Source organism: Hesperophylax consimilis, chromosome 23, assembly GCF_061612785.1.
Source record: "Hesperophylax consimilis isolate HC1 chromosome 23, BYU_Hcon_1.0, whole genome shotgun sequence".
Lineage (NCBI taxonomy): Eukaryota > Metazoa > Arthropoda > Insecta > Trichoptera > Limnephilidae > Hesperophylax > Hesperophylax consimilis.
In genome coordinates this window covers 29,409,933-29,436,561 of record NC_142858.1, presented here as the reverse complement: position 1 = coordinate 29,436,561, position 26,629 = coordinate 29,409,933, and the positions used below count along the sequence as shown (strand labels likewise).

Here is a 26,629-nt window from a genome sequence, read left to right as displayed (position 1 = left end):
TAACAGGAGAGGATAGTTCAGTTAACAGCCTTTGCCTTCAAGGATGAACTGGACAACAAAATAGGCAATTTCTTTTCGATATGTCGGACAGCACATCGAGATAAAATACTAATATTGAATATTGATAATTTATTAGGAATTTCTTCAAATTATTCGTAATCCGGTTAAAAAATTAACGACTGAAGGTTTCCTAATAAACTTTCAGTAAAATACGAATGTGTTATTACGATGTCAGAATACGTGTTCCTAAACATTCTAATATCAATGCAGCTGTATTAACATGAAAACTTTTTCTGATGTATTACGAGTTTACTGCGATTTTATCAGAAAACGGCCTGCAATCCCGATTTTAACTGGATTACCAAAGATTTGAAGAGATTTTTAATAAATTAGCAATACTCATTTTTCTGCATTATTACATTGTCCATCATAATAATGATGTCAGAAACGTTGACTATAGGACCCCTTGCAACACTAACAAAATAGGTCATAAAAACACACAATATTTCTGTCTATCAAACACAACTAACGGAAGATGAATGGCGCAAATCTTAAATTATAAATTATAACTAACCGGCTATTCTAAAATAATGGAATATTAATTTAATAATTGAAAATGTGTCATTTCAGATTTGCTCGTGAATGTGGCGTTGTGTGCGTCACGCCGGCCAACATCGGTGAAAGCCGTGTTAACAGCCAACAACGTTATCTATGGCGTTGTAGCCAGTTCGAACCATTTAGTTATGTGAGGTTTTAGATCACTACCTATGCTGGAGAGGTGAAATGTTCTCCCTCAACCAGTCTCTTCCGATCGGCAGCGAACCTCTTGGGTAGATATGTAGGAATATGTATGTATATATATACAAATATATGTATATAAATACTTAGGTATATATGTTGGTGAATATGCATATATGTAGGTATATAAATAGGGGTGACCGGATAACTCATCAAAATGATAATTCATCACATCTTTAAAAAGTAATATAAAGTCATGGAAAGTGATGAAACAAAAACTCTATTAACTGGGTTAAGTAGGTAAGGTTAGGTTAGGTTAGGTTTAAATTATTTTTTTCATCGTTTCTAATGAATTTATATCACTTTTTAAAAGTGTGTTGAATTTTCACTGTGTTGAGTTATCATGTAACCTAAATAGGTATGATAATAATTATTAATTTACATAAAGCGTGGAAGAGAGTGGAAATAGGTGTACAATATGGAAAAAGGGAGTATTAATATCCTAGTTATCTAGTAACTCTTAGGACGGGTTGTTTCGGAGAACTTGAACAATTCTTCAAATTTCAAGGTTAATTTTCAAGTTCTGTGAAAGATATTTTTAAGTTCCGTTTTTATTTCAGTTCTGTCAAGCAACTAGACTATAATGATATAATAACAGAATTTGAATAGGACTTTCACAGAACCCGTAAACGAACGTTGAAATTTGATGAATTGTTAAAATTCTCCGAAACAACCCGTCCTAAGTATTGAAATAACGGTCTGAAGAATGAAAATATAAACTTCAACTTTAGCAAGTTTCATCCTTGCAGTTTGTTCCAAACAGTTTTCAGAGATACGAACTTCAAACAAAAAATATTTTATTTTAAATTAAGTTTTAAAAAGGGTTTATTTATAAAAAAGTTCTACAGTGCTTTTTTAATATTTTCAGACTTTATGTCCGGGTTAAATCTTCCCCACAGGAAAAACTAAACCATTATAAACACACTTTTCCACAAATGATCATCTAGTCAATCCACATTATGCAAGTGCATTTATATAAGCATAATAATACAACACAATACAAGAACAACAACACGTCAACTCACCAGAGATCAAATCGGAAAATAATTCAGCGACTCCAGATATTTTCATATCAGAGGGTTCGGCTCGGTAGAACTCCTAACTGGACATATAAATCCTACTGATCCCTCAATATAAATATTTAAAAAAAATCTTTCGTAATCCTACATGTATTTAATATGACGGATTTTTTTTCACATATTAATAAAAAAAATATATATAATATATATTATTATTATTTATATTACGCGTGACAGCAGGCAAGGCCACTTATAGACCATCTATTTATTGTATAGTAATAATAATAATCATTGTTTTACTATAAAAAAATAGATATAATGATATCCTCACTGGGATCTCCCGTGCTGAGGATTTAATTTAAATTTGCATCAAATTTTGTAGTATGGATAATATAAAATAATTATAAATATATTAATTACATGGTGTTTCTTGTTCAGTTGTGTGGTTTCAGTTTCAGTCTGTATTTGGTGTCAGAACATAATCTATTTCTGATATCCCTGTTTTATGTGCTCACAATGAAAACATTTTGGTAATTGCTGTAATTTTTATACCTTATTGATTTCCGAATAAATTGTCGGATATTAGGTTCCTGGATACCATCGATACATTACATATGTTAGTTGATTATATCACCCTGTAAAGTTTCCCTACCAGTGTTATATTAGTTATTTATTAATTTTACATCATTTACTGCATAAGACAGTGCCAACAGAAGGTTAAATAATAATAATAAATGTGTTCTTCACTGGGATGTAAATATTATATTATTATAATTGAATAGTAATTAATACATTTGGTTTTGGTTGCACTCAACCTTTTACAGGACAAGGGTAATAAAAACCATACATAAACCAAAATCGGTTGAGTGCAACTGATTTTGGTTTTGTTTATCATATAAATGGTTTGGTTATCATATATGAGGTTTTGGTTATCATATAAATGGTTTGGTTATCATATATGAGGTTTTGGTTATCATATAAATGGTTTGGTTATCATATATGAGGTTTTGGTTATCATATTATAAATGGTTTGGTTATCATATATGAGGTTTTGGTTATCATATAAATGGTTTGGTTATCATATATGAGGTTTTGGTTATCATATAAATGGTTTGGTTATCATATATGAGGTTTTGGTTATCATATAAATGGTTCCCCGGGAGGCAGTACCCAAACCCGCCTCTCAAATTGTTGGTAAATATAAAGTGATCATAAATAAATTGAGAAGAGTTTTATCTGAAATAATTAGGAAAATATTACTTTTTTTTCAGTAGAGAGTAGCAGTCTGTATTTGGTGTCTATTTATATAGTATTTTATCCAGCTTTTTATAGAGTATTGTGAGAATTGAATGAGAGTGGGATTTTGTTGTAGAGTTTAGTACCATAGTGTAGGAAGATTTTTTGCCCATACCAACACCTCTGCCATAGGTCACCCCGAGTGGTTCGTTACGTTTGGTGACTTAGCAGGGGTGCCAGGGTTCATCGGGTGATGTGTCCGTCACTTCTGGACACACTGATCCCTAGATTCCTACGCATCCCTCATACATTTTACCTTCCCAGAACTTCATCTCCTTCCCTTCCTTAAAAAAGACCCCCTACACAGCATCCCAAAAAATTAAGACAAGCCCTAAATTATTTTTTCTCAGATCCTCTTGTGTTGGTTAAATGTAAAAATAAAGCCTAAACGTTATTATATATGTTATTATTATTATTGTGTAGTTTCAATTTGAATAAAGGTCGTTCATGTGAGGCCAATGGTGTTTCGAAATTGATAATTTGAAAGAAGCAGGATTTTTTCATGTATAAAAAATTATCATTATAAACACCTACAAAGAAATAAATTCTTTTGGTAGAAAACAGTCACTTTGCGGTTTGACATGTTAATGAAATAAAAAATAAAAATTTAATAAATAAAATAAATTCGAGGTTATTTAAACAAATTGAAACAGCACAAGAGTCCCAACTGCGCCAAACCGTCTGGAGACAGTGAGACTGAATGTAGTGAGAAGGGGAAAGAGATGGAGAAAAGGAAGGCGGAAAAGTACATGGCTATTTAGATTTGGTCACCAAACACCCCCAAAGCATTTCATGCAATTTTAAATTATGAACGATTATCTTACACCAGGGCGATACTGAGAGTATCTTCCATTTTGGAACCTGTCGCAAATATACTAAATATTATTTTAACTGAGTAATTTGTGAAATAACGCAAATTAATCAAATAAAATTTAAGCTGGAGGTAGCGGGTTTGAACCCGCTACCTCCAGCTTGCTAATCGAAAGCCTTATCCTAGACCACGGAGGCCGTATTTGATTATAAACAAAGTCATTATAGTTTTATTTCAGAAATAATATAAATAGGAAGTCTGTAAGGGCTATCACCGTAGTTTGATAATACTTACGTAAGGTGAAACAGCTGTCATGTTAAATAATAAATGCGAACTTATTTTATTAATAAACCATTAAAAAATTAATAATAATATTATAAAATTTAATTAAAAAATATAAAACAAATATCTATATATTTATATAAAATATTACCATTTGTTATTTCGGCTACTGGCATTATACATAGCTCTTTCATTCAAAATTTAGGTGTATTATATTTGTCAGAGAATTTATATATGAAAAATTGTCTTTTTAAATACACGTAGGATTACGAAGGATTTTTTAAATATTTATACTAAGGGATCAGTAGGATTTATAGGTCCAATTAGAAGTTCTATCGAGCCGAAACCTCTGATATGAAAATATCTGGAGTCGGTGAATTATTTTCCCACTTTGATTTGACGTGTTGTTCTTGTATTATTTTGTATTTATTATGCTTATTTATTTATTTACTTATTTACACATATACGGCACAACACGTGCCATTAACATAATTGACATACTTATAATAGTACAACAACATGAAGAATAACAGTATAAATGTTAGTAAAATTTAAGAAAATAGGTAAAAAGTAAGGTAATAAGTAGTGTATAAAAACTATAATGTATAAAAGTAAATTGTAAAGTGAATAGTTTAAAATATAAAGTATTAAAGTACAAACCATAATTTATTAGGAAAAAGTAAAAATAAAAATAAAAATTTAAAGATTGAAATAAAACAATAAAATGTACCAATAAGATACCTATCTCAAGGTACCGACAATGATTTAAATATAAAAAGTAATAAATCCTGGATTATGTTAACCGATATGATAAATTTTACAAGTACTTATGATTTCAAGTGCATTAATAGTTTTAGAAGTACTGGTAGGCATATTATGTTTACATGATGTATTTACGTGGTACTAGCAAACAAATTTAGTTTAACGCATCTTTTGTATGAAGACAGATTACCGGCAGCGTGATCAATATTAGCATATTCATTGCCTAAAATATGCAAGCGATTTATGGTTGAGTTTTGTTCTGCGTTCGTCATAGTATTGTCACAGTGGAAAGGTGTTTTGAGTCGAGTCGGTCTACTAGGTACATGGTAATTTATTAATGAGACCAATTCAGGGGAGTCAAACCAGTTATTGTTTATTTTAAATAAAAAAATAAGATCATTGAGTATTCTTCTATCTTTTAACGATAAGAGTCTCATTTTTTGTAATAAAGATTCATAGTTTATGTCAACCGCGGGAATACCTAATTTGAAATTAATTGATCTGAGAAATTTGCGTTGGATTCTTTCAATGGAGTTTGCATGGCTTTTGTAGAAAGGGTTCCATATGGGGGAATTGTATTCTAAATGACTCCTAACCAGAGTTGTATATAGTATTTTAAATGTTTGGATATTTTTAAAATCTTTACAAATTCTTACAATGAAGCCCAGAATTTTCATTGCTTTACCCGTTATTATATCAATGTGATTGGTAAATAGTAGTTTAGAGTCGAAGGTTATTCCAAGGTCCCTTATTACAGGTACTGACAATAAACTGTGATTGTTAAAAGAGTAACTATATTTGATAGGGTTTTTAATTCTAAAGAAACTCATGATTTGACATTTTTTTATGTTAAGTGTAAGTTTGTTAATGGTACACCATTCTACGAATTTTATAAAATTGGATTGGAGGGACAAGCAGTCGTATATATTTTTTATGATTTTATATATTTTCATGTCATCAGCAAATAATAATATGTTAACATCAGTGAATATGGAAGTGACATCGTTTATGAATAGTATAAACAATATTGGACCAAGGTGCGAACCCTGAGGCACACCACTAGTGGCTTCAAATTCGTAAGATAAGTGTTCTTTAATACAGACAGTTAGTACACGTTTTGATAAATAATTCTTAATCCAACATAATAAATTACCACTTATTTCTAATTTAGACAATTTATTTATAAGAATTTTAATGCAAACCTTATCAAAGGCTTTACTAAAATCCGTGTAAATTGAATCAACTTGTTCTCTATTAGCAAGAGCACCAGAGATAAAATGTTCATACAGTGTAAGGTTAGTTAAGGTAGATCGTCCAGAGATAAAACCATGTTGAAATGATGAGATATTAAATTTTATGCAAGAACATATTTTTTGGAGAATTAACTTTTCAAAAATTTTTGGTATTGACGATTGTATGCATATTGGTCTGTAATTTTCAACTAAAGACTTGTCTCCGCTTTTAAATATAGGAGTGAGAAAGCTATTTTTCTATATTTGTGGGAACTTGCCTGTTAAAAGTGATTGATTAAATAGTAGGTACAGAGGGTAAGAGACACTACTCCCACAGTTTTTTAGAAATACGGGGGGAATTTTATCTTCCCTGAGCACGATTTAGGTTCCAGTAGTTTGATACATGCTGCAATTTCTTTAATCTCAATATGTATCTGAGATAGTTGTAAATTTATATCGGACTCAAAGTTTGGAATGTCTTCATCAGGGATATCTGTTTCATATACATCCTTAAAAAAATCTGCAAACAAATTGACAATATCTTTGATTTTACAGGAAGTTTTCAGTTTATAGTGCATAGTTTCAGGTATGCCAAGGTTGTTGTTATGTTGAGCTTTACAATAGTTGAAAAAATGTTTTACATTGTTACCAATCGAAAATTCCACATTCTTAATGTAATTATTATAACAAATGTTTGATAATTTATTACAATCTTTTCGCAGCTTGCTGAAAATTATAAAATCAGAAAGATTTGTTGTTTCTTTGTAAATTTTATGCGCTTTTTTCTTCTCAATACTATGTTAATGAGGTCCTTCCTAAACCAGCGAGGGAAATTTGAAGATAGTTTATAACTAATTGGGACAAAGTTTTCTATGGTTTTATATAGATGATCGTAAAAGGCTTTAATATTCTCATCGAGATTACCTCCTTCTAGTATAGACCAGTCAGTGTTATATAGATAATCGCGTATTGCAACATAATTGGCTTTATTAAAGTTAGGATATTGTGTCTGGTTTTTAATTTGGCATTTTATAGGGTTACATAATACAGTAATATCTAAAGGTGGGTGATGAGAATCAGGGGGAAGAACTGAATCGAGTGACTTTTCAACCGCAGTTGACAAGTCGGTACAAAGAACAAGATCTAGTAATCTATTATTGTCATTTTTTACATTGTTTAATTGAACTAGGTTAAGGAAATCACATAATTCAACTATTTCTTTTTCTGTGTCAGTTAAGCTAGAGTTTTGAGATAATGTAGAATTGTCGCGGGTACCCCAGTTGATTTTTGGTAAATTGTAATCACCGTTGATAGTGATTTTACTATTTGGAAATTTAAACGACAGTTGTTCAATATCCTCGAAATGACTTTTGTATACACTTATATCTGATGATGGCGGAATATAAACACTGCCTATGATATTTTTTTGATTTTTGCCGTTTAGTAAAATGTAAACTTGCTCCACATTAGAATTTTTGGTTTTCAGAAGTTTTGAAGGATGTATCTTGTTGACAGCTATCATGACGCCACCGCCTCTAGATTTAGCGCTGGTTTGTTGACTTCTGTCAGACCGGTAAATATGATGGTGGGGTAGACCAAGCTCAGCAGAGTTGATGGATGGTTCCAGCCAGGTTTCCGTAAGAATGAGGATGTCATGTGGCAGTGTTGGGGCATGTATTTTAAAGTCCTTAAGTTTAGTTTTCATGCCTCTGACATTTTGGTAATAGCACTTCAGTTTGTTTACATTGTGTCGTTTTTTGGAAGGGTTGTAACAATAGTTGGTTTGGAGTTTATGTACTTTATGGTAAGGTTTGGTTCACCATTCTCTTGACGGAACAATAACTGCTTTCTAAGCTCCACCAATTGATTCCTTTGGAGGATGGTTAAGTCATTACTTGCTTTGATTCCGTCTTTAAATTTGGTGCTATTACGTAGGAGAGTTCTCGGTGCGATATTGTTTGTAAATTCCAATTTAATTGGACGATTTTTGTTGGCAATTTTCTTGGCACCCAGTCGGAATACTTTGACGTTGATTAGATCTAATGACGGTTCGATAGCTTTTATAGCCGAAGAAACTTTGTATCTATCTTCCGTAATGATGACTGCCTTTTCATCAGACAAGCTCTCGGGAACGTTATATAATATGACGTTGTTAGATCTGATGGCCCTATCTTCCATTTCGGTGACAATATCACCCATATTAATGTCAATCGGGTTGGTCCTGCTGAGTTGCGTATTATTTTTCATTGAATTTAATTCTCCTTGCATTACTCCAAAATCGACTACCAATTCTGCAATCGTAGCCATAAGTTCGGTTGTTTTTGGTATTATTTTTACGATATTTTCCTTAGAGAATTTATTGCTAGGCTCATGAACGATTGAGATCAATCTACTGATTATCGCATTTACTTTGGTAATGTACTGCGAAGCTTTATCACTCAGAGCCATTGTTATTTTTTAAATTTTTTTTTAAAACAGTTGTGAACCCCTGGATTTTTGGTAGGGCGTGTAAGTACTACCGCTGGCGGCGCGGGCGGTGTAGGTGCGGGCGCGGGGGGCTTATAACAACTGTCACTTGATTACACTAATCCTTGTTTTATACACTTTTAATGCACTATATACTTTTCTGACAATTAGTAAACTTTAAGCCAGTGTTAATTTAATATGATTAGGTGAAACACTTTGAATTTAATACTTTTTATGACTGCTTTAGATGATTTTGTTAGGATAAAAATAATGCGTGTGCACTCTCCGTATTGTTATAATGCACTTGCATAATGTGGATTGACTAGATGATCATTTGTGAAATGGTGTGTGGAAGGGTTTAGTTTTTCCTGTGGGGAAGATTTAACCCGGAAATAATGTCGGAAAAATATGAAAAACGCGGAATAAAATGATAATAGTGATATGTAGTGCAAAACAAAGAAAAGGCTTTGTTTAAACAATATTGTTTAATGATGGAAGGCCCAGTAAGCATAGAATCGCTTGCAGTGGTGGATCACCTTTCAGTGATTGAAAGCCGCAAATTAACCTACATATATTTAACTTTATTAAAACATATTAAGGGTTGTGATGAAATAGGTTTCTTCCAAAAGAAAATGTATTTAATGAAAACTAAACCTCAATTACGAAGAAATCATCACACTAGAGACACCTAGCGAACTTTATTGAAATAAATACAGGAGACTGTAATTGGAAAAAAGAGGCGTTCTAGTGGGATGTGTCTACCCAAATTTATTACTAAAATTAGCCAATCACAGTGGGTTTTTGACAGGACAAAGGAGAAATCTACATTATTTATTAACATGGGAACGAAGACATCGAGTCAAAGGATAATGCACTATAAGATAAACATGTTCTCACGGGGGAAACATTGGTCATAAACTTTCGGTGTAAGAAACGAAGAGAGATTGATACAAATGAAAAAAAAGGATTGATTGTCATTCGAAATCAAATAAAGTATGATAGACTGTTATCTGGAAGGGGCAAGAAACTTCTAATAAGTGAAATTAACGCGTGAGGGTAGAGTAGACTCAGGAGAACCCGAAAAAAACTGTGTAGAGAGGTGAAAACAAGACAAAACTAAGTGATTTAATTATAGTTTTGAATGATGGAGGGAAATACATCTACAGATCAACAAGAAAAACGCGTAATCGATATGCAAATTTGAGAGGATCGTACTAGGAAAATACCGGCCGAGGAACCAATGGTTTTGGATCGGTGAGATTAAATACAATGGCCTGATTCATAAATTTATGTGTTTATATTGAGATAAACAATACAAGATCCACGATCATTAGAAGGACAATTAAGATGGAATTGGTCATAAAATTTAACATGGGACATATGGGACTATTTATTTAAGACCAAATACATTAGATTGACAGGCAGACACATTAACTGGAATTGATGGCTGAGGTACAAAGATTTCATGATAATGACTCCATATAAATCAAAAATTAATGACTATTTTTGAGGGAACAAGATGCAATACGGGTAACGCCTTAATATTTAATTACTTTACAGTGCCGAAACGGTGAAAAGGGGCGAAAATAATGTTCATTTCTGGTCAAATGACATTAAGGTGAATAAGAAATTGAGATGGTTAGAAGTACTACCCTGTACGTTTAAACTGAGATAATGCATAAAGATATAAATGAAAGCATTTGAACTCTGTTTTCCGAGCGAAATTTGAACAGGACGCGTACAGACCGACAGATTGGCAAGAACTAGAATATACACGAAAATAGCAGCATTATGAAGTTGATTTCGGCATCATAGGAGCGTGGAGACGAATTTAAAGTGCCATAATAACCAGAGGAAGGATGAAATAAACGTAAGCACTAATAAACATGATTGGATTGAGGAAATCCAATGCGAACATGAACTTGCCTGCTAAGACAGGAACAATAGTGACTGAATTATGAAGCGCAATCCCGAAAAGAACAAAAATTAGAGGGAAAATTAATTATAAGATAAAGAATTAGATAAGGAACGTTGAATGTGAAGAGTGCGTAGGGAGTACGGTAATGGACTGATTATATTCCCAGAAAAATAAACGAAATTAAGCACAGCTAGAAAAACACATCTAACCTTACGACGAACTCTATGAAAACAATTAAAGGATGCTGATCCAGCCCTGCAACTGCAGAGGACAAAGACGGTAAATTTGAAGGCGTAGCCGAGAGATGACTATGTCGTATGAATAAGTGACCAGATTTAAATAACCAAAATTAGTGACACATATGTTCCAATTTACGAGTTGATTGATGATCTAATTGCCTGAAGGGTGAAATCGACTTAAGTCATTTTGGTATTGAAGACAGTATAAAAACGAGCGCATGAGAGGATTCGAGACAGTTCTCGGGGAATTTTGTGAGGCTTGAAAGGACGGGAAGTGCGAATTACGCGTGTGTGTACGTCGAGAAAGGTAACTAATAAGTCCCTGGACTTAGGAGATTTTCAATAAAAGTATTAAATTCAGTTTTAAGTCTCTTTGAAAAAAAATCCAATCAGTGAAATTTGAACAAGTCAGTTTTAATTAATTAAACAGTGTTAATAAAGTAGGGTTATATTCAGTGACTTTCAATAAAAGTTAAATTCAGTTATTCCAAATCCTCTTTGAAAATCCCATCAGTGAAATCCTATAATAAAATAGAGTTTAAACTCAGTGTTTAGGAGTGTTAATGTGAAAAGTGCAAAAAAGTGATTTGTAAATTATTTAAATTCTAAACTAATTATTTCATTCAAAGTGAAAATCATTTAAATTCAATTTAAGTGTTTTATCGGATATCTAAAGTGAACGTGATCGCGTATTGATATTTAAAAATAGATTATAATTTAGTATCAATTTTGGAAAAAAAATATTAATAGTAGATACGTACATCATTAGCTTAAAAAGAAACACAATTTAGACAGTTCGAAAAGTAATATCAATGATTAGATTTGATTAAATTTAATCTCTTTGTGATTTTATTATTCAGTTAAAATAAGTACGAAGAGAATTCGGAAGGATTAAAAAAAAGTGAAAATGATAAAAATAAATATTGTCTCTTTGTTTAAAAAGTAATAATGAAATAAATTTGAAAATAAAGGATTCATCGGATACTTTAAAGTTAAGTTTAAAATTAAAATAAACGTTACCTCTTTGTCTTAAAATAGTGTTTCGGGAAAAATAACAATAATCACTCTCCTTTGTTTCGAAATAAAAGGAGTAATAATAATACGATTAGTTCAGATTTTGTATAAATAATAATACTAAATATCTTATCATTGTTTGCGATATATTTTGGAAAGTATTAACCTCAGTCCTTACGTCAATCAACATTTACGAAAACTAAATCAAAACTTTAAAGCCGCGGTCAAATGAAAAAGAAATGGTAGTCACGAATCAATTTAATTAAGACTACATTCTAAACAGCAAGTAGGTAATATTTTGGAACCTTGATCGCAAATTTCGTGTAAACCCGAACGGATATATTTGCATGATCGATCAAGGTGGGTGAGTCAAAAGAAATCAAAATATAAAATAAAAATTCAGAAATCAAAAGACAACGTTCCTGAGAGCCGAGAGGGGAGAGAAAATCATGGGCGACAACGTTCCTGAAAGCCGAGAAATCATAAAAATGAAATCTTATAATATTTTATATTTTATATATATAGGTTATAATTCGGTCCAGCCTCTGGTTGCGATATTTCAGCAACTAGATCTATACCAAGAATTAGGTACATATGATACCTATAATATGGTATAACTTTGTACCATTTCACATATAAAGATGTATATATCACGAATACCTATTATCACACTTGTGTCATGCACAAATGTCTACTTCAAATACCTATTACCACATTCGTGTCAAAAACAAATACCTACTTCCAAATATCCTTTCAAAATTAGGTAAACCTTATTTACCAACATGTACCATGAAAATCCAAAAACGATAATGTACGATTTGTCTTCTAAACTATCAGCTGATAGTAGATATTATGTCACTGATAGCAGATACAAATATAACCCACAAAGAATTCATAAGACCCTAAAATAGGTCAAAGTCCTCTTAATTAGACGAACTGCATTCCAACCGAACTCTAAAATAAATAAAACATCGTGTCCGATAAGGGCAGGTTTCTCAAAGCTCGTTTCTTCATACCAAATCACAGCAAGCATATTCATGTGTGTTTTATACACTGGCTATAAGTCAAAATAATATCAACAAGAAAACTTCCTAAATACCTAACTACATACGTCAGAGATGAATAGCCCACTCAAGATACCTATTCGGTTAATTATGATTCAATTAAGTCGCACATACTAGTTATGTGATCATATCCAAAGTGGCCAAATCAAAGTGTCATAATAATTTTGTATGTACGAGTACAACCTATTTCCACCCAATGTCAAATAACTCAGTCAAATTCAACCAAAAGAGGAGGGGGGGACACTCCTTATAAAATCCATCAACGAAAACAAAAAAAATGTGGTTGTCAGACCGCGATACCAAAACTGTCAAACAAACAAACAAACAAATATATTACTTAGTATATCGTATTTATTCGTATTTCCTATTAGTATTTATGTATCGAGATATCGGACTCAGGACTCACAACCCTGGGATTTGAGATTCTCGGTTCCCAATGTTTCATGTGAGAAAATGTTACATTGTGAATTATAAAAAACGTATGTATACATATATGTATTTGAATGTATAATCCACTGGGTGATGTGAACCCGCCTACAGCTGGCGTTTTAGGCCTAAGAATGGTCATGTCACATCGCTTCTTGGAGTGGTGGCAAGCCTAGGAAACTTGTCATTACAACAACCGTGAGTATATGATTGTTCAGAAGACGAAACCGGTTCGCTTCAGTAGTCGTAAATCCGGAGGTGATGGAATTTGGAGTGTACTGGACCCAGGGGAGGTTCGATCGTAGCGCTAGAGGGTTGTGGATCTGGAGGTGTGGGAAAGCCTCGCAAGTACCTACCCCTAGAGGCACCTGACGACGGTGTGAAAGTCTTATTCGACCTTGGTTCACCCGGTTACATTGCAGGAGGAGGCGCCAAATTATTAACAGCAATATTGCTTTCCGAGTTCGTCTTCGTACAAAATCATAAACACTAACCATACTTACAAAGATTAAATCAACATGTATGTACCCCACAGGACGTCGCAGAATTGGAGAGAATTTTGGAGAACATATGTTTCATAACTAATATTGTACTAACCTATATTCGATTGTTTTAACTATATATGTATGCTATGACACTAAATTAAATGTTATGTATTTTCCACAGGTTTTACGGTTTCTAAAGGAATTAGAACTAGGAGATAGGGATTATCAGGAAAAATTTAGTTAGGTTAAATGATACCAGCGTTCGCAATATCTCGACGTAATCCAATCTCCTTACCCAATCACTAACCTGAAAAGAACCAAAGTTACCACAAAATGAAAGTAATTAAAATCCTATATCATAAATCAAAAAAATTACACAACGTTTGATGGAATTTAATTACAATATAAATACGAAAATATTTGCGTTCAAGGCCGTAAATAACGTATTAATTAGTTAAGTACATATGTCTATAAAGATATATAGTACAAGAGAGCTTTAAGTGGCTTTCTGTAGTTATCAAAGAAATTAAGGGTCCAATTTTCATGGAGGCTTATGTGTTGTAGGGGAAGAATTTTCCAACCCTACGAACACATATGTAAAGCCTTAGAAAAGAAAAACAAATATCGATCATAGCCAAGAGAGAAGAAAATTCTATTTGTTTTAAACAAAAAAAAGAAATATATAAAATTACTATAAACACCACAAAAGGACAAACATTACAGGGTGCAAGCGAAACACACCCGTATTGAAATTATAATTAATTTTTCGAAAAATAATTCTTCTAAAGTTGGGCTTTTACTTTTGTGATGATAATTAGTGATAAATGAGATGGTGGGAGGAGGGAGGGAAGGCAAACCCAAATCAAAAGAAGAATTGATGAACTTGAACTACACTTGATGAACTTTAAGTACACGACTCGTCCTGATGAAGAGAACATTGTTCTCTAAGCACGTAGATTTTGTAAGTATTTAATAAAGTGGTGTAAACAAAGTAATTTGTCTTTAACTTGTCTAATTTTCGATGGTTAAGAACAAAGTTAAACACTATTCGTCCGTTAAGTGAAAGGGAATCGAACGAAATTTAAGTAAAAAGTAAAGTTTATCTGTTGAACGAATAAACTTTGAAGTTTTTTTTTAATTTTTTTTTTTTATTTATTGTCAATTTTTTTGATACATACAGTTACATATACAATTATACAAAATACAAGGAGTAACAAAAAAATCCCACAAAGGCGAAGCCTGTGCGTGGGCATTATAAGGTGAAAATTAAAACAGTGGTGGTTATATTACCTATGATTTAAATGAAAAAAAAGATAAGAATAAAGAAAAAAAAATCATATAGTACATTTGGTTATTTCAATAAAAAAGAGTTGAAAAGAAGTTAAACTTTTTTTTTAAAATTTAGATGGTAACATATTATATATAGGTATCATATTCGTATAACTTATAGAAAAAATTCTCTCACTTCCAGATACTTTTTTACCCAGCTTTTGACATTTATTTAATACGAGTTTAGGTTTTGGCATATCTTGATGGAACTCGGCAAGGAATTAAACAATTTTGGGCCAATATAGTTAATGTGTCTTTGGGCTAGCCTAGTTTTGGAGTGAGGCACTGTGTACATGCATATGTTGTGTCTCTGGCTAGAACGATTTGGATTTTTACAGAAATTATAAGGACGAGTGTATACAAATTTAAGACATTGGACACAGTAGATCTGCGTTAGTTCCATAATGTCAGTTTCCTTAAACAATTTATCGGTGGGATATGTCTTGGTCTTCTGGTGCATTATCTTAATGATAGACTTCTGAATAATTTCTAGAGGTTTCACATGGTTATTGAATGTTCCTCCCCAGGCGATTATTTCGTAGGAAATGGATGAAAGTACCAATGCATCATAAACGAGCCTCATAGTTCTTATGTTAACGATATTGCTCATGCGTTTGAATATGTAAATTAGGTTCCTCAGTTTATTGACAGTTTTTTCTATGTGATAAGTCCATTTGAGTTGACAATCAATAGTTACACCTAAGTATTTGATATAATTTCCTAATTTTACATCTTCGCAGTTTGAGCATGTCTCAGGGTTACAATTAACATTATGGAACTTCAGGTTAAGATTATTTTTAAGGGATGCCTTTTGGGAATTATAGAAGGGAATAAAAACGGTTTTCTCATAATTTAGACTAAGAAGATTTCTATCTAGCCAATCTTTGACTATTGCAATGCATTTGTTGGCTTTACTTATTGTATCTTCCCATGTTTTACCTTGTACTGTTATTGCAGTATCATCGGCAAAAGAGAGAATTTTACCTGGTATTACTATGTTGCATAGGTCATTGATGTAGATTAGAAAGAGTAGTGGCCCTAAGACAGTTCCTTGTGGAACACCATGTTTTACTAGGTCGTAAGCGCTTAAGGTTGATCCTATTTTTGTGGATTGTTGGCGATTTAATATGTAGCTTTTTAATAGCATGAGACTTTTGTTTTTGATACCAACGTTAGAGATTTTCTTTAATAAAATTTTATGGTTGACCGTGTCAAACGCTTTCTTTAGGTCTAGGAAAATCGTTAGAGTCTTAGTGTTTGAGTCTAGGTTAGAGTATATGTTTTTGGTTAAACTAAAGATAGCGTCGTTGGTGGAAAGGTTTTGTTCTAAAGCCATATTGATTAGCTGAGAGGATTGAATTAGATTCTAGAAAATTCATAATTTGTTGTTTTAAACACTTTTCGAAGATCTTGGATAGTTGCGAAGTTAGAGTGATAGGTCTATAGTTATCTGTTTTGCATTGGGATCCGGATTTATGTATTGGAATGATGTGGGAGAGTTTAAAATTGTCGGGGTATATGCTATGTCTGATGCAACTGTTAAAGATGTGATGTAATGGGATGATTATGTGTTTTTTAATTGATTTGATTGTGGTATTGCTTAAGTTATCCGGGCCATTTGCAGACTTCTCTTTAAGGTTATCAATTTGTTTTAAGATTTCAGATTTTTTTATTTCTCTGAATGTAGAAAGCTCAGAGGTAGTGTTTTTAGTCTCTGAAAGGCCGGGAAGAGTTTGATTTGAGTGAATACTAAGATTGGGATTATTATCCATAAGGGTTGAGGCGATGTTTGTAAAGAAGTGATTGAAATTGTTAGCAATGCTCTCGGCGTCTTCGATGGTTTCGTTATTGTCAGTAATGATTTTTTGAGGAATTTTGTGGACCTTTTGATTTCTATTTGTAATTTCATTAATGACTTTCGTAGTTGTTGACTTGTGTAGTTGTGAAGAGTAGTATTGTTGTTTTTGTTTTTTTATGATTGTGTTTAAGTAGTTTCTAAATATAATATATTCATTACGTTTGGAATGGTTCTGTTCTACATTGTTAGATGTGCAATGTTTTTCGTGATTTTTATAGATTTTGAAAAGTTTGTTTCTGTGTTCTATTGAGATTATAAGTCCGCGCGTAATCCATGGTTTTATGTGTTTATGCTACTTTTAGGTGGTGATATTGGTTCTTGACTTTTTAGAATATATTTTTGTATTATTTCATAGAAATTATTCAGAGCTAAATTTGGGTTATCGTTGGATAAGACGGCGATCCACGATTCTTCGGTCAGTAAGTTGTCCAGAGTTGAATAGTTGATTTTGGTAATTATTTTGTTAAGATTATTTGGTTCAGCATGGATGGGTATATTTTGGAAAATAGTGGCCGTAGAAAGTGGGGTAGTGGTCAGTTATGTCAATTTTAAGTGTAGCGGATTTATGAAGATAATTTTTTTTTGATTTTAGAAAAATATGATCTAGACATGTATCGTTAGGGTAATTAGGTCTGGTGGTGTTGTTTATGTAGGAAAGATATCCTGTAGAATACAGAACATTTAGATATTCATTCGAGATCGGGTTTAGTAAAGCGTTTTGTATATTTATATTGAGGTCACCCATAAAAAAGGCAAAATCAAATTGGTTTGTGCTATTGTTGTTAATAAAAGATTTAATTTCTTGTGTAAACAGATTTGTAGATAGAGAGGGAGAGCGATATCCGGTCAAAATAGAGTATTTTTTTCCCTTTGCAGTGAAGGTTGCATGGACAGCGTTTGAATATTTGAAGTTTGGGTTGTCTATTTTTATGTTGGATATGGAATGCATGTTGTAAAATATGGTAATGCCATCGTGAGAGGTATGTCTAGCCGGAATTGATAAGGAAATATAGTTCGGTAAGTAAAACGGAACACATTGGCGCATTTGTGTTTCAGTGAGTGCTATAAAATCAACTTGGAAGGATAACGTATTTAAAAGGATACATAGTTCATCAAAATGTTTTCTTATACTTCTGATGTTCATGTTAAGTATGTTGAATGATGTATCGTTGAATAATGTGTTTACATCCTCAAAGTTGTCACATTCATAAGTTTCAGGAATGATGTTTTCTTCTGAAGGGGCCATTTTTGAGTCCGATTTATTGGTTATTAATCCGGTTTTGGGTCCGAATTATTGTACTGGAATGTCACTCGCGTCCTTCACGTGGATTATTGGTGAATCCTGGTTTTTTCGAAGTAAGACATTTCCGTTTTTTGTCCACGCAAATTTGTAACCCATAGATTTTGTAGATCTTGCTAGCCAAAGAAGTTGGTTGTTGGCGGGCGTAAGCTTCTCGTTTATGTAAATTTTTGTTTCAGAAGAAGAGTATTTTATATCTTTTGCAGTAAAATATCCAAGTTTCTTTTTTTGGGAAAGAATTCTGAATTTTGCTTCTTTTGTTCTTAATTTCAATGTGATTGATTTTTTTGTTGAGTAGCAGTTTTCAATGTTGTGTAGAAGTAGATCTTCGCACTCTAGTTTTTTCAGTATGAGTTCAACCGGTATGTTAGGATTTTCGTTTTCTTTTAATTCCAGCCCTTGGATTTCTATAGACGTCTCAAAAGCATTTTGTTGAATTTTGTTGACCATTTGTTTTAAAGTTTTGTTTTCATTTTGTACTTCTTTTATTTTTTGGAATATTTTTTTCTTTTCCTCCTCATAATCGTCAATTTTTTTTGAGAAAAAATCAATTGCTTTGCTTATATCAGTCAATTCACACTTAAGTAGTTTTTTCACTTCTGCGCTCAGCTTCTCTATTAATTTTTCATCCTGGGGAGAGGCAACTTTTGGCGTGAAGCAGAAGTCGCATATAAACTATAGAGTATGTGCCGACTTCGCCGTGAATGACTGCAATTCGGCGCGAGTTAGGCCGCTACATGTAGTGTGAAAATACATACTACATTTTGCACAACGTATATCTTTTTCAATGTTTGTTGCCTTTTTGCACTGAGCACAGTGAGTTTTGTCGAAAAGAGGCATATTAAATGTTTATTTCAGTCACTTTACGATATTGGAAATATTATTGTTGTGATAGTTACTTGCAGCTGTCAAATCTATAACTATTTGCTCTTGTTTTTGCAGTTTACGGACGTGTAAACGTGTAAATTTATAACACTTAACACAGTTTTATAATCACTATATTCACAGTTGTAATTGGGTAAGGTTAGGTTTTTTTATTTTGTTAATAATCACTGTTTTTACTGGAGCAATTACTTAGAGAACTTGTTATGTAAACCATAGATAATCGTGTTAAGTTAAATAGGTACATGAATTTATCGTAGAGCAATGAAGAACAGAAAACATATTAGAAGTTGCAGCAAGCGGTTTGGAGTTAAGCAAAAATAACATCGATGTAGTTCTTCCACAAATAAGTATGCTTTAAAACATTTTTGTTTTCAACACAACATAATTATAGTACAGGGTTTTCGAATAAGAGGTGTTATTTTGAATAGTCCGCTATTTCGGTAGATGTTACTTTTGAAGCTGTCATTTTTTGACATTTGACAAGTAGAAACTACGCCATTAATAAAAATGGAACGATACACGCTTCAACAACGAATCAAATGCAAATCATCTTGAGTGATGAGGCCCATTCCCACCTCGGTGGCTTCGTCAACAAGCGAAATTGTCGCATCTGGGGCTCGGAAAACCAAAGAGTTATTGTTGAAAAGCCTCTCTATCCTCAACGTGTGACTGTTTGGTGCGGTTTATGGTCTGGCGGAGTCATTGGACCTTACTTTTTCGAAAATGAGACTAGAACAACAATTAAGGTGAATGGATCGCTATCGAGAGATGATTAATGATTTTTTATGGCCGGAATTGTATGGTATTGATCTGGACAGCGTTTACTTTCAACAAGATGGCGCTACGTGCCACACAGGCAACGAAACCATTGATCTTTTACGATTGAATATCAAAATAACACCTCTCATTGGAAAACCATGCATAATATGTATATTGAACAATTGGATTTATCAAATACGAACATATACTTTTTCATAGGTATGAGGTGATTTTGGCAAAGTAAATACATACATATTTCTTCAATAATTGCAAAATCACTTTGTGACGTCATTTTAAATATGCAAAAAATTATTACTTAGTTCACATCGTACGTACCTACAATGAAAAATAGAAAAAAAATCGACACAAGTATGAACAATTTAAAAAAAAAATCTTATGTGTAACCGCACAAGAGTCCCATCTGTTCCCAATCTTCTAGAGCCAATGAGACTCTGGCATCTCCAATTATGGGATGTTATGAGACTGAATGTAGTGAGGAAGGGAAAGAGATGGGGTGGGGAAGGAGATGAGAAGGAAGAAGGCGGAGAAGTTAATTAGTTATTGTAAAAATAAAGGTAATTATTCGGAATCGCTGGACAAGGGTTATATGAAATATTTATATATAAAACCTTCTGATTTACCTTAATTACTATAAAAGGAATCTGACTGCATTTGGGATATTTTTAATTTTAGCATTTTAATTTTTAATTACGTAAATCGAAAATTCACTTTCGTTGTATGGGGTGACAGATGGAATGATTTCTGTTGATAACATTTTCTTTTGTTGGTATTCCTGATACGTGTGGCTAGATTTTTTTTTCATATGAAAATACTAGGTAGGTACTATTTTAGCCAAACTCGAAAAATAAAATGAAGATATTTAGGTATGTTTTATAAAATAGAAAAATTTCAAAATGTGAGGTTATTATAGGTCAGGTTAGGATAAAGGTTGGTTAGGTTGGATTATTATAGGTTAGGTTGGTTTATTATTAGGATTTAGGTTAGGTTAGGTTAGATTGGATATTATAGGTTAGGTTAGGTTGGATTATTATAGGTTAGGTTAGGTTGGATTATTATAGGTTAGGTTAGGTTGGATTATTATTAGGATATAGGTTAGGTTAGGTAAGGTTGGATTATTATAGGTTAGGTTAGGTTATTATAGGTTAGGTTAGGTTAGGTTGGATTATTATTAGGATAGAGGTTAGGTTAGGTTAGGTTGGATTATTATTAGGATAGAGGTTAGGTTAGGTTAGGTTGGATTATTATTAGGATATAGGTTAGGTTAGGTTAGGTTGGATTATTATAGGTTAGGTTAGGTTAGGTTGGATTATTATAGGTTAGGATAGGTCAGGTTAGGTTAGGTTAGGTTGGGTTATTTTAGGTTAGGTTAAATACAATAATATTATTATTGTATAATATTATTGTATATTATATTGTATATATTATTATAATATACAATAATATTATTATTGTATTTTATTATACAATAATAATATTAATGCCTAAATAAATATTTTATGCTTTTTAAGTAGGCACTATTTTGCAAGAATATTTTTTTACATTTACGTTGATAATTGTCTCTAGCCGCTCGTTGTGTTTTTTGATAAAACAAATGAATCGTCCAAAGTAATTAATTTATTGGCGGGACGTGCGAAATAATATTATCATGTCGTGTAATTGTTGTTCTTTTGGTATATTGGGTTTTTAGAAGTTATTGGAAAGGAGGAGGTTTTGTTAGAATGGTTGAGGAGTCACAATGTAATCCGGCGGGAAAAAAAATGTGAAAAATGCGGAAATATTTGTAGTTTTTCCAACCTATTATATAGATGTCGGAAAACTAAAATTGTGAGTGCCGGTCACAAACGTAAAATCAGATGTAATTTTTCTGTATCGGCTAGAAAGAGTACTTTTTTTTCAAAATCAAATCTTTCTTTAGAGAAAATATGCACTTTTGTACTACTTTGGGCAATCTTGCGGCCCCCGAGAACAACCTTGATCATGGAAGAACTCGATATGAGTAGTGAGACCGTCGTAAATTGGTCTTCGTTTTGCAGGGAAGTTTGCATAATTTGGTGCCACAAAATGAAACAAAAAATTGGAGGTGTCGGTATCACAGTGGAGATTGACGAGGCTAAAATTGGCAAAAGAAAGCACAATAAAGGACGACAAATTGATGGAAAATGGGTGTTCGGCGGTTTCGAACGAGAATCAAAAAAATGTTTGTCTGTGCTGTGGAAGATCGTTCGAAAGAAACGCTTCTTAAAATAATTAAAGAATATATATTGCCGGGAACCATAATTATATCGGACTGTTGGAAAGCCTACAACTCCCTCGAAAACGAAGGCAACGTTCATTTAAGCGTCAATCACAGCATATCTTTTGTAGATCAGGAGACGGGAGCTCACACTCAAAATATTGAGCGTTGTTGGAGGGATGTGAGAGGAAACGTGCCAAGATTTGGAAGGAGTGAGGCACATTACGAAGGATACCTATGTGAATTCCTTTGGAAAAGATCCCTTCCCAAAAATAAGCATCGAATCCACTCATTTTTCAAAATGGCAAGCGAGACATACAACCCTTACGATGAAGATAATGACGATGTAAACCAGCAACTCTTGTAATTCTAATTAATATCTATCATAACAGCGCAACTTCCAAGTAATTCTGATTAAAGGTTTGTTTACATTATATTATTAATTTTTCACATTTTTCGTTTCAAAAGTGTTTTTTATACTGGCTGGTAGAGTAAAAAATCTTGGTTTCGTGTTACTAATATTGTAAACAAAATTACCCGCCATTGTTTTTCTTATCCGCATGAAGTCGGTCACTTATTTAGAATCAGTAATACCAATTGACAGCAATTATTTTAAACGGCTGTCACCCCATACAACGAAAGTGAATTTTCGATTTACGTAATTAAAAATTAAAATGCTAAAATTAAAAATATCCCAAATGCAGTCAGCTTCCTTTTATAGTAATTAAGGTAAATCAGAAGGTTTTATATAAAAATATTTCATATAACTCTTGTCCAGCGATTCCGAATATTTACCCTAGTGAAATATATATGTATATCACACATTGTAAAAAAATTTCTTGAATAAATATAATTGAAAAAAAAAATACATATATAGTTAAGGAGCACCTTAGGTGCTTGAATAATAATAATTATTATTAATTTGCCAGCCAAATTTTTGATATAAATAAATAAAGGGTTACAAATATTACCTACGAATGCAGTGGGTTTACAATCAGATAACTGTGAAATTAGAAAACATGTTAATAATCAAATAACTATACCACTTTCTTCACAGAACATAAATAATAACCGAATTTGAAAACTTTCACAGAACTTGAAAATTTGTTTTTGAATTTTTCAAATTCTGTTTGATAACTAGCCCTTGGTGTGCTAGAGTGCTAATAAGTGCTAGTGCTAGTGTAGTTGAAAAAAATCGAGATTATTATTGTTTGTTGAAGGTGAAAATGTATTTCAATTTAAATTGAATTGCTTGTATTAAAATTTTGCGTATGAAATTTCTTCACATAAAAGATGATTTTTTCGAAAAAAAAACTCTTTTCGGTTAAAACAACAATAGCGTTTTTGTTCAATCTTAGCGTTCATTAAAACTCATTAAAAACAATACAGGGTGTCTGGGGGTTAAGTGAGTAGTAGAAATAAAAAAAAAAACTTTATTCGAAACTCCACAATTATTTTTCCATACAAAAAATCGTAAAACATTAGAATATTGAAAAAGTTTTTTTAATATTTTTTCTTCTAAAATCATGTAGAATCATCCCCCAGCACACTTTACCCCCGGACACGCTGTATTTGAAAATGAAAGCAATATGCTGTATGTAATCTGTCCTCCCTCGAAATTGCCTGGAACCATCGGTATCGTAATACGGCTACGTTAAGCGAATTTCGCAGCCGGAAATCAACCAGAACCGGGTAATGCGATTATAGCAATATAGCGACCAGTAAACTCACCATGAGGCATATGTGGGATCGCCCTCTGCCATCACCCGGAATATGTACAGGAAGCATGTCAGCAATTTGAAGAACAAATTGGCTATGCGGATCCTGAGACCTGAAAAAATAAAATTCAATCCGTCAAAAACAATCAATCAATCATTAGATAGTCTCTGGAAGTGTGTACATAAACAAAACATCTCAATCAACCACCAAATATAGTCAAACATATCACATATATTCAGTTTAATAAGATATGTCAAAACAGGAGTTCCACAAGGATCAATTTTAGGTCCAACTCTGTCTTTTATCTTTGTATCTCTAATGAAAACACAAATTCATTCGTTAAAGTTTATATGCTGAAAATTCTGCACTTATTAAAGCTCGTGAAAAATTCGCAATTGCAATGAAATTGTTTGAAATTGATTTTATTTCTTTCTATCACACGATTCCGCCTTAACAATCAATGCCAAAAACAAAATTAATGCGCACAATTATACCGATAAGATTAGATCGAGTTAATCTTTTTTATTTATCCTTATCTATTTCATATTTTTACTGAGAGTTGATGATATTATCTTCTTGAATGATTAAATATTACAATGAGGTTTAAAAGCTTCAATAAGTTACCCCATATAATTTTATTCTCGCCAAATTTTGGAAATCCTTAATAAAAGGTATTTCAAGTACTAATTAATTTAATTTGCTTTACATTTAAAACACCATAGCATTTTTCACCTGAATATATTCAAAAATAATATCGCCTATTTTAGCCCTCTGACCCAAATGTGTCGACTGTATAATAAAATTGAGTGTGCTGAAGTAGATATTTTCGTCAATAATCTATACAGTTTCAAAAAAACTGTTCTGCGGCTGCTAAATAATATGTTTAGATAATTATATTATTTATTACTTTAACTCTCGTGTCTCTTATCTCTCCTAGTATTATTTGTCATTTTACTGAGCTTACGTATAATTTTATATTATTATTTGTTTTGTTTAAATTGTACGTAACCTGTATTTAATTGCATTTTTACCTGTATGTTAATTTATAGATTTTGCCTGTAAATTAACTTTTTAGTTACCACGTAAGTGATAACATCTGTAAAAGCCCAGTATAAATAAATACATAAATAAACATTATGTATGAAGAAAATGCTAGGGCGCAAACTGTTGCCCCCAAGTATGCCACTACTCGAGTCGGACGGTGTCAAGTACTACTTAGTACACAGTGCCAAGCTCTAAGGTACCTAGGCCGTCATATTACATACTGGAAATTTTGGCCGTTGCTCAGCGTTACGGGTGGAAAATTTGCAGCCATAGCGACTAGAATGTTCGGGAACGTTCTTAGGTGCAACTTGAATCGTATTGGCACCTTATATAAGTGACAGCGGGAATGTACTCATTTATTCCGCTGTATAGTCCTGTAAATCTGTACAGCTAATCAAAATAACTTATTATAATATATAATATAACAAAAAATTTCGCACCGCGATTACTTAAATAATCCTTGATGTAATAAATCTATTATAAAATATTACATGGTTTACTTTCAACACCGAAAACGTCTTCAACCTTCGCAACAGTAATAATTATTACTGTAATATTAAGTATTAACTATTGTTACGGCTTTGACTTTTATATGAAGCCAATTTAATTTTTTATGGTTGGTTCGATAATAAGCAGGGTCCAATCATAGCGCCTTTTAATAATCATAACGAAAAATATAATATTTGAAATTGAATTTTTAATAAATATTAAAATTGTTAATTAGTATTTTGATTGTTAAACGAATAATTGGTACTCCAGGTACGTTATACATTAAGAGTTCCCTGGTCTGTAAGAATTTGAGTTTGCGAGATAAGTTAACTGTGTCCGTGACTATGCAAAAGCAAACTGCGGTATCCAGGTGCACCGCACGTGTACTACATAGTCTCGGCTTGCTATTCATAGGAAATGGGAGGATGGGCGAACAATAGGCGAATCAGGGCACCGCGTGCAGAGGAAGACAGATGTTTGTTCGTAACATGGACCGAACCTTCCTAATCAGCCATAACCAACCGCAAAGCGCCCGTGTAAGCTTGTTATAGTGCTTACACATACTGCAGCTTAATTTGTCTGAAAGCCAGACAAGCTTTTATAGAGATGGGCAGGGTAGAAAATCTCATTCAACATAAGATAAAGATTTTCATCGACAATATCGGTTATTAGTTGGCAATTGCCAGCACGACCACAAATCTTCCTTAACATTTGAAATCGACAAAATGTTGTTAGTTTGTCGAGCCCATTCAAAAAAACATTGAGTATTATATAAATACAAATTTGACGTTTTAAATTTTCGTATTTAGGAAAATCCAAAGCAACTGGTAGCTTTGCTTTTGTTGACGAGTAAAAAACTGTTAACCCTTTCATATATAAAATATGTAATGCTTCATAATACCTCAGAAAATTATTCGAAAATTTTTGGATTTTAAAATTTTTTTTTTTGAAATTTTTATATGATAATTTGGATTAACATTGGGCGTCAGAGGGTATTTTTTAAATAGAAAGGTAAAATAAACATAACACAAAAGTAATACAAATAACTGTTTCATGTTAAAAATGAACATTTACAATGAAGTGATAATCTCTAAGGTACAAACAAATAACATTTAAACTAAAATTCATACAGAAATAAAGAAATAATCAAGGATAATAATTTTTTTAAATTCGCCATACT

The 26,629-nt window shown here is 32.4% G+C and overlaps 1 protein-coding gene across 1 annotated transcript in view; it reads right to left on the bottom strand.

Moving 5' to 3' along the window:
• Positions 1–26,629, bottom strand: part of SLO2 (slowpoke 2) — a 463,125-nt gene that overhangs the window by 42,769 nt on the left and 393,727 nt on the right. Inside the window, exon 3 of the mRNA XM_089646001.1 lies at positions 23,929–24,028. Within this exon, the coding sequence (XP_089502127.1) occupies positions 23,929–24,028 (100 nt within the window). The remainder of the gene's footprint in view (positions 1–23,928; positions 24,029–26,629) is intronic.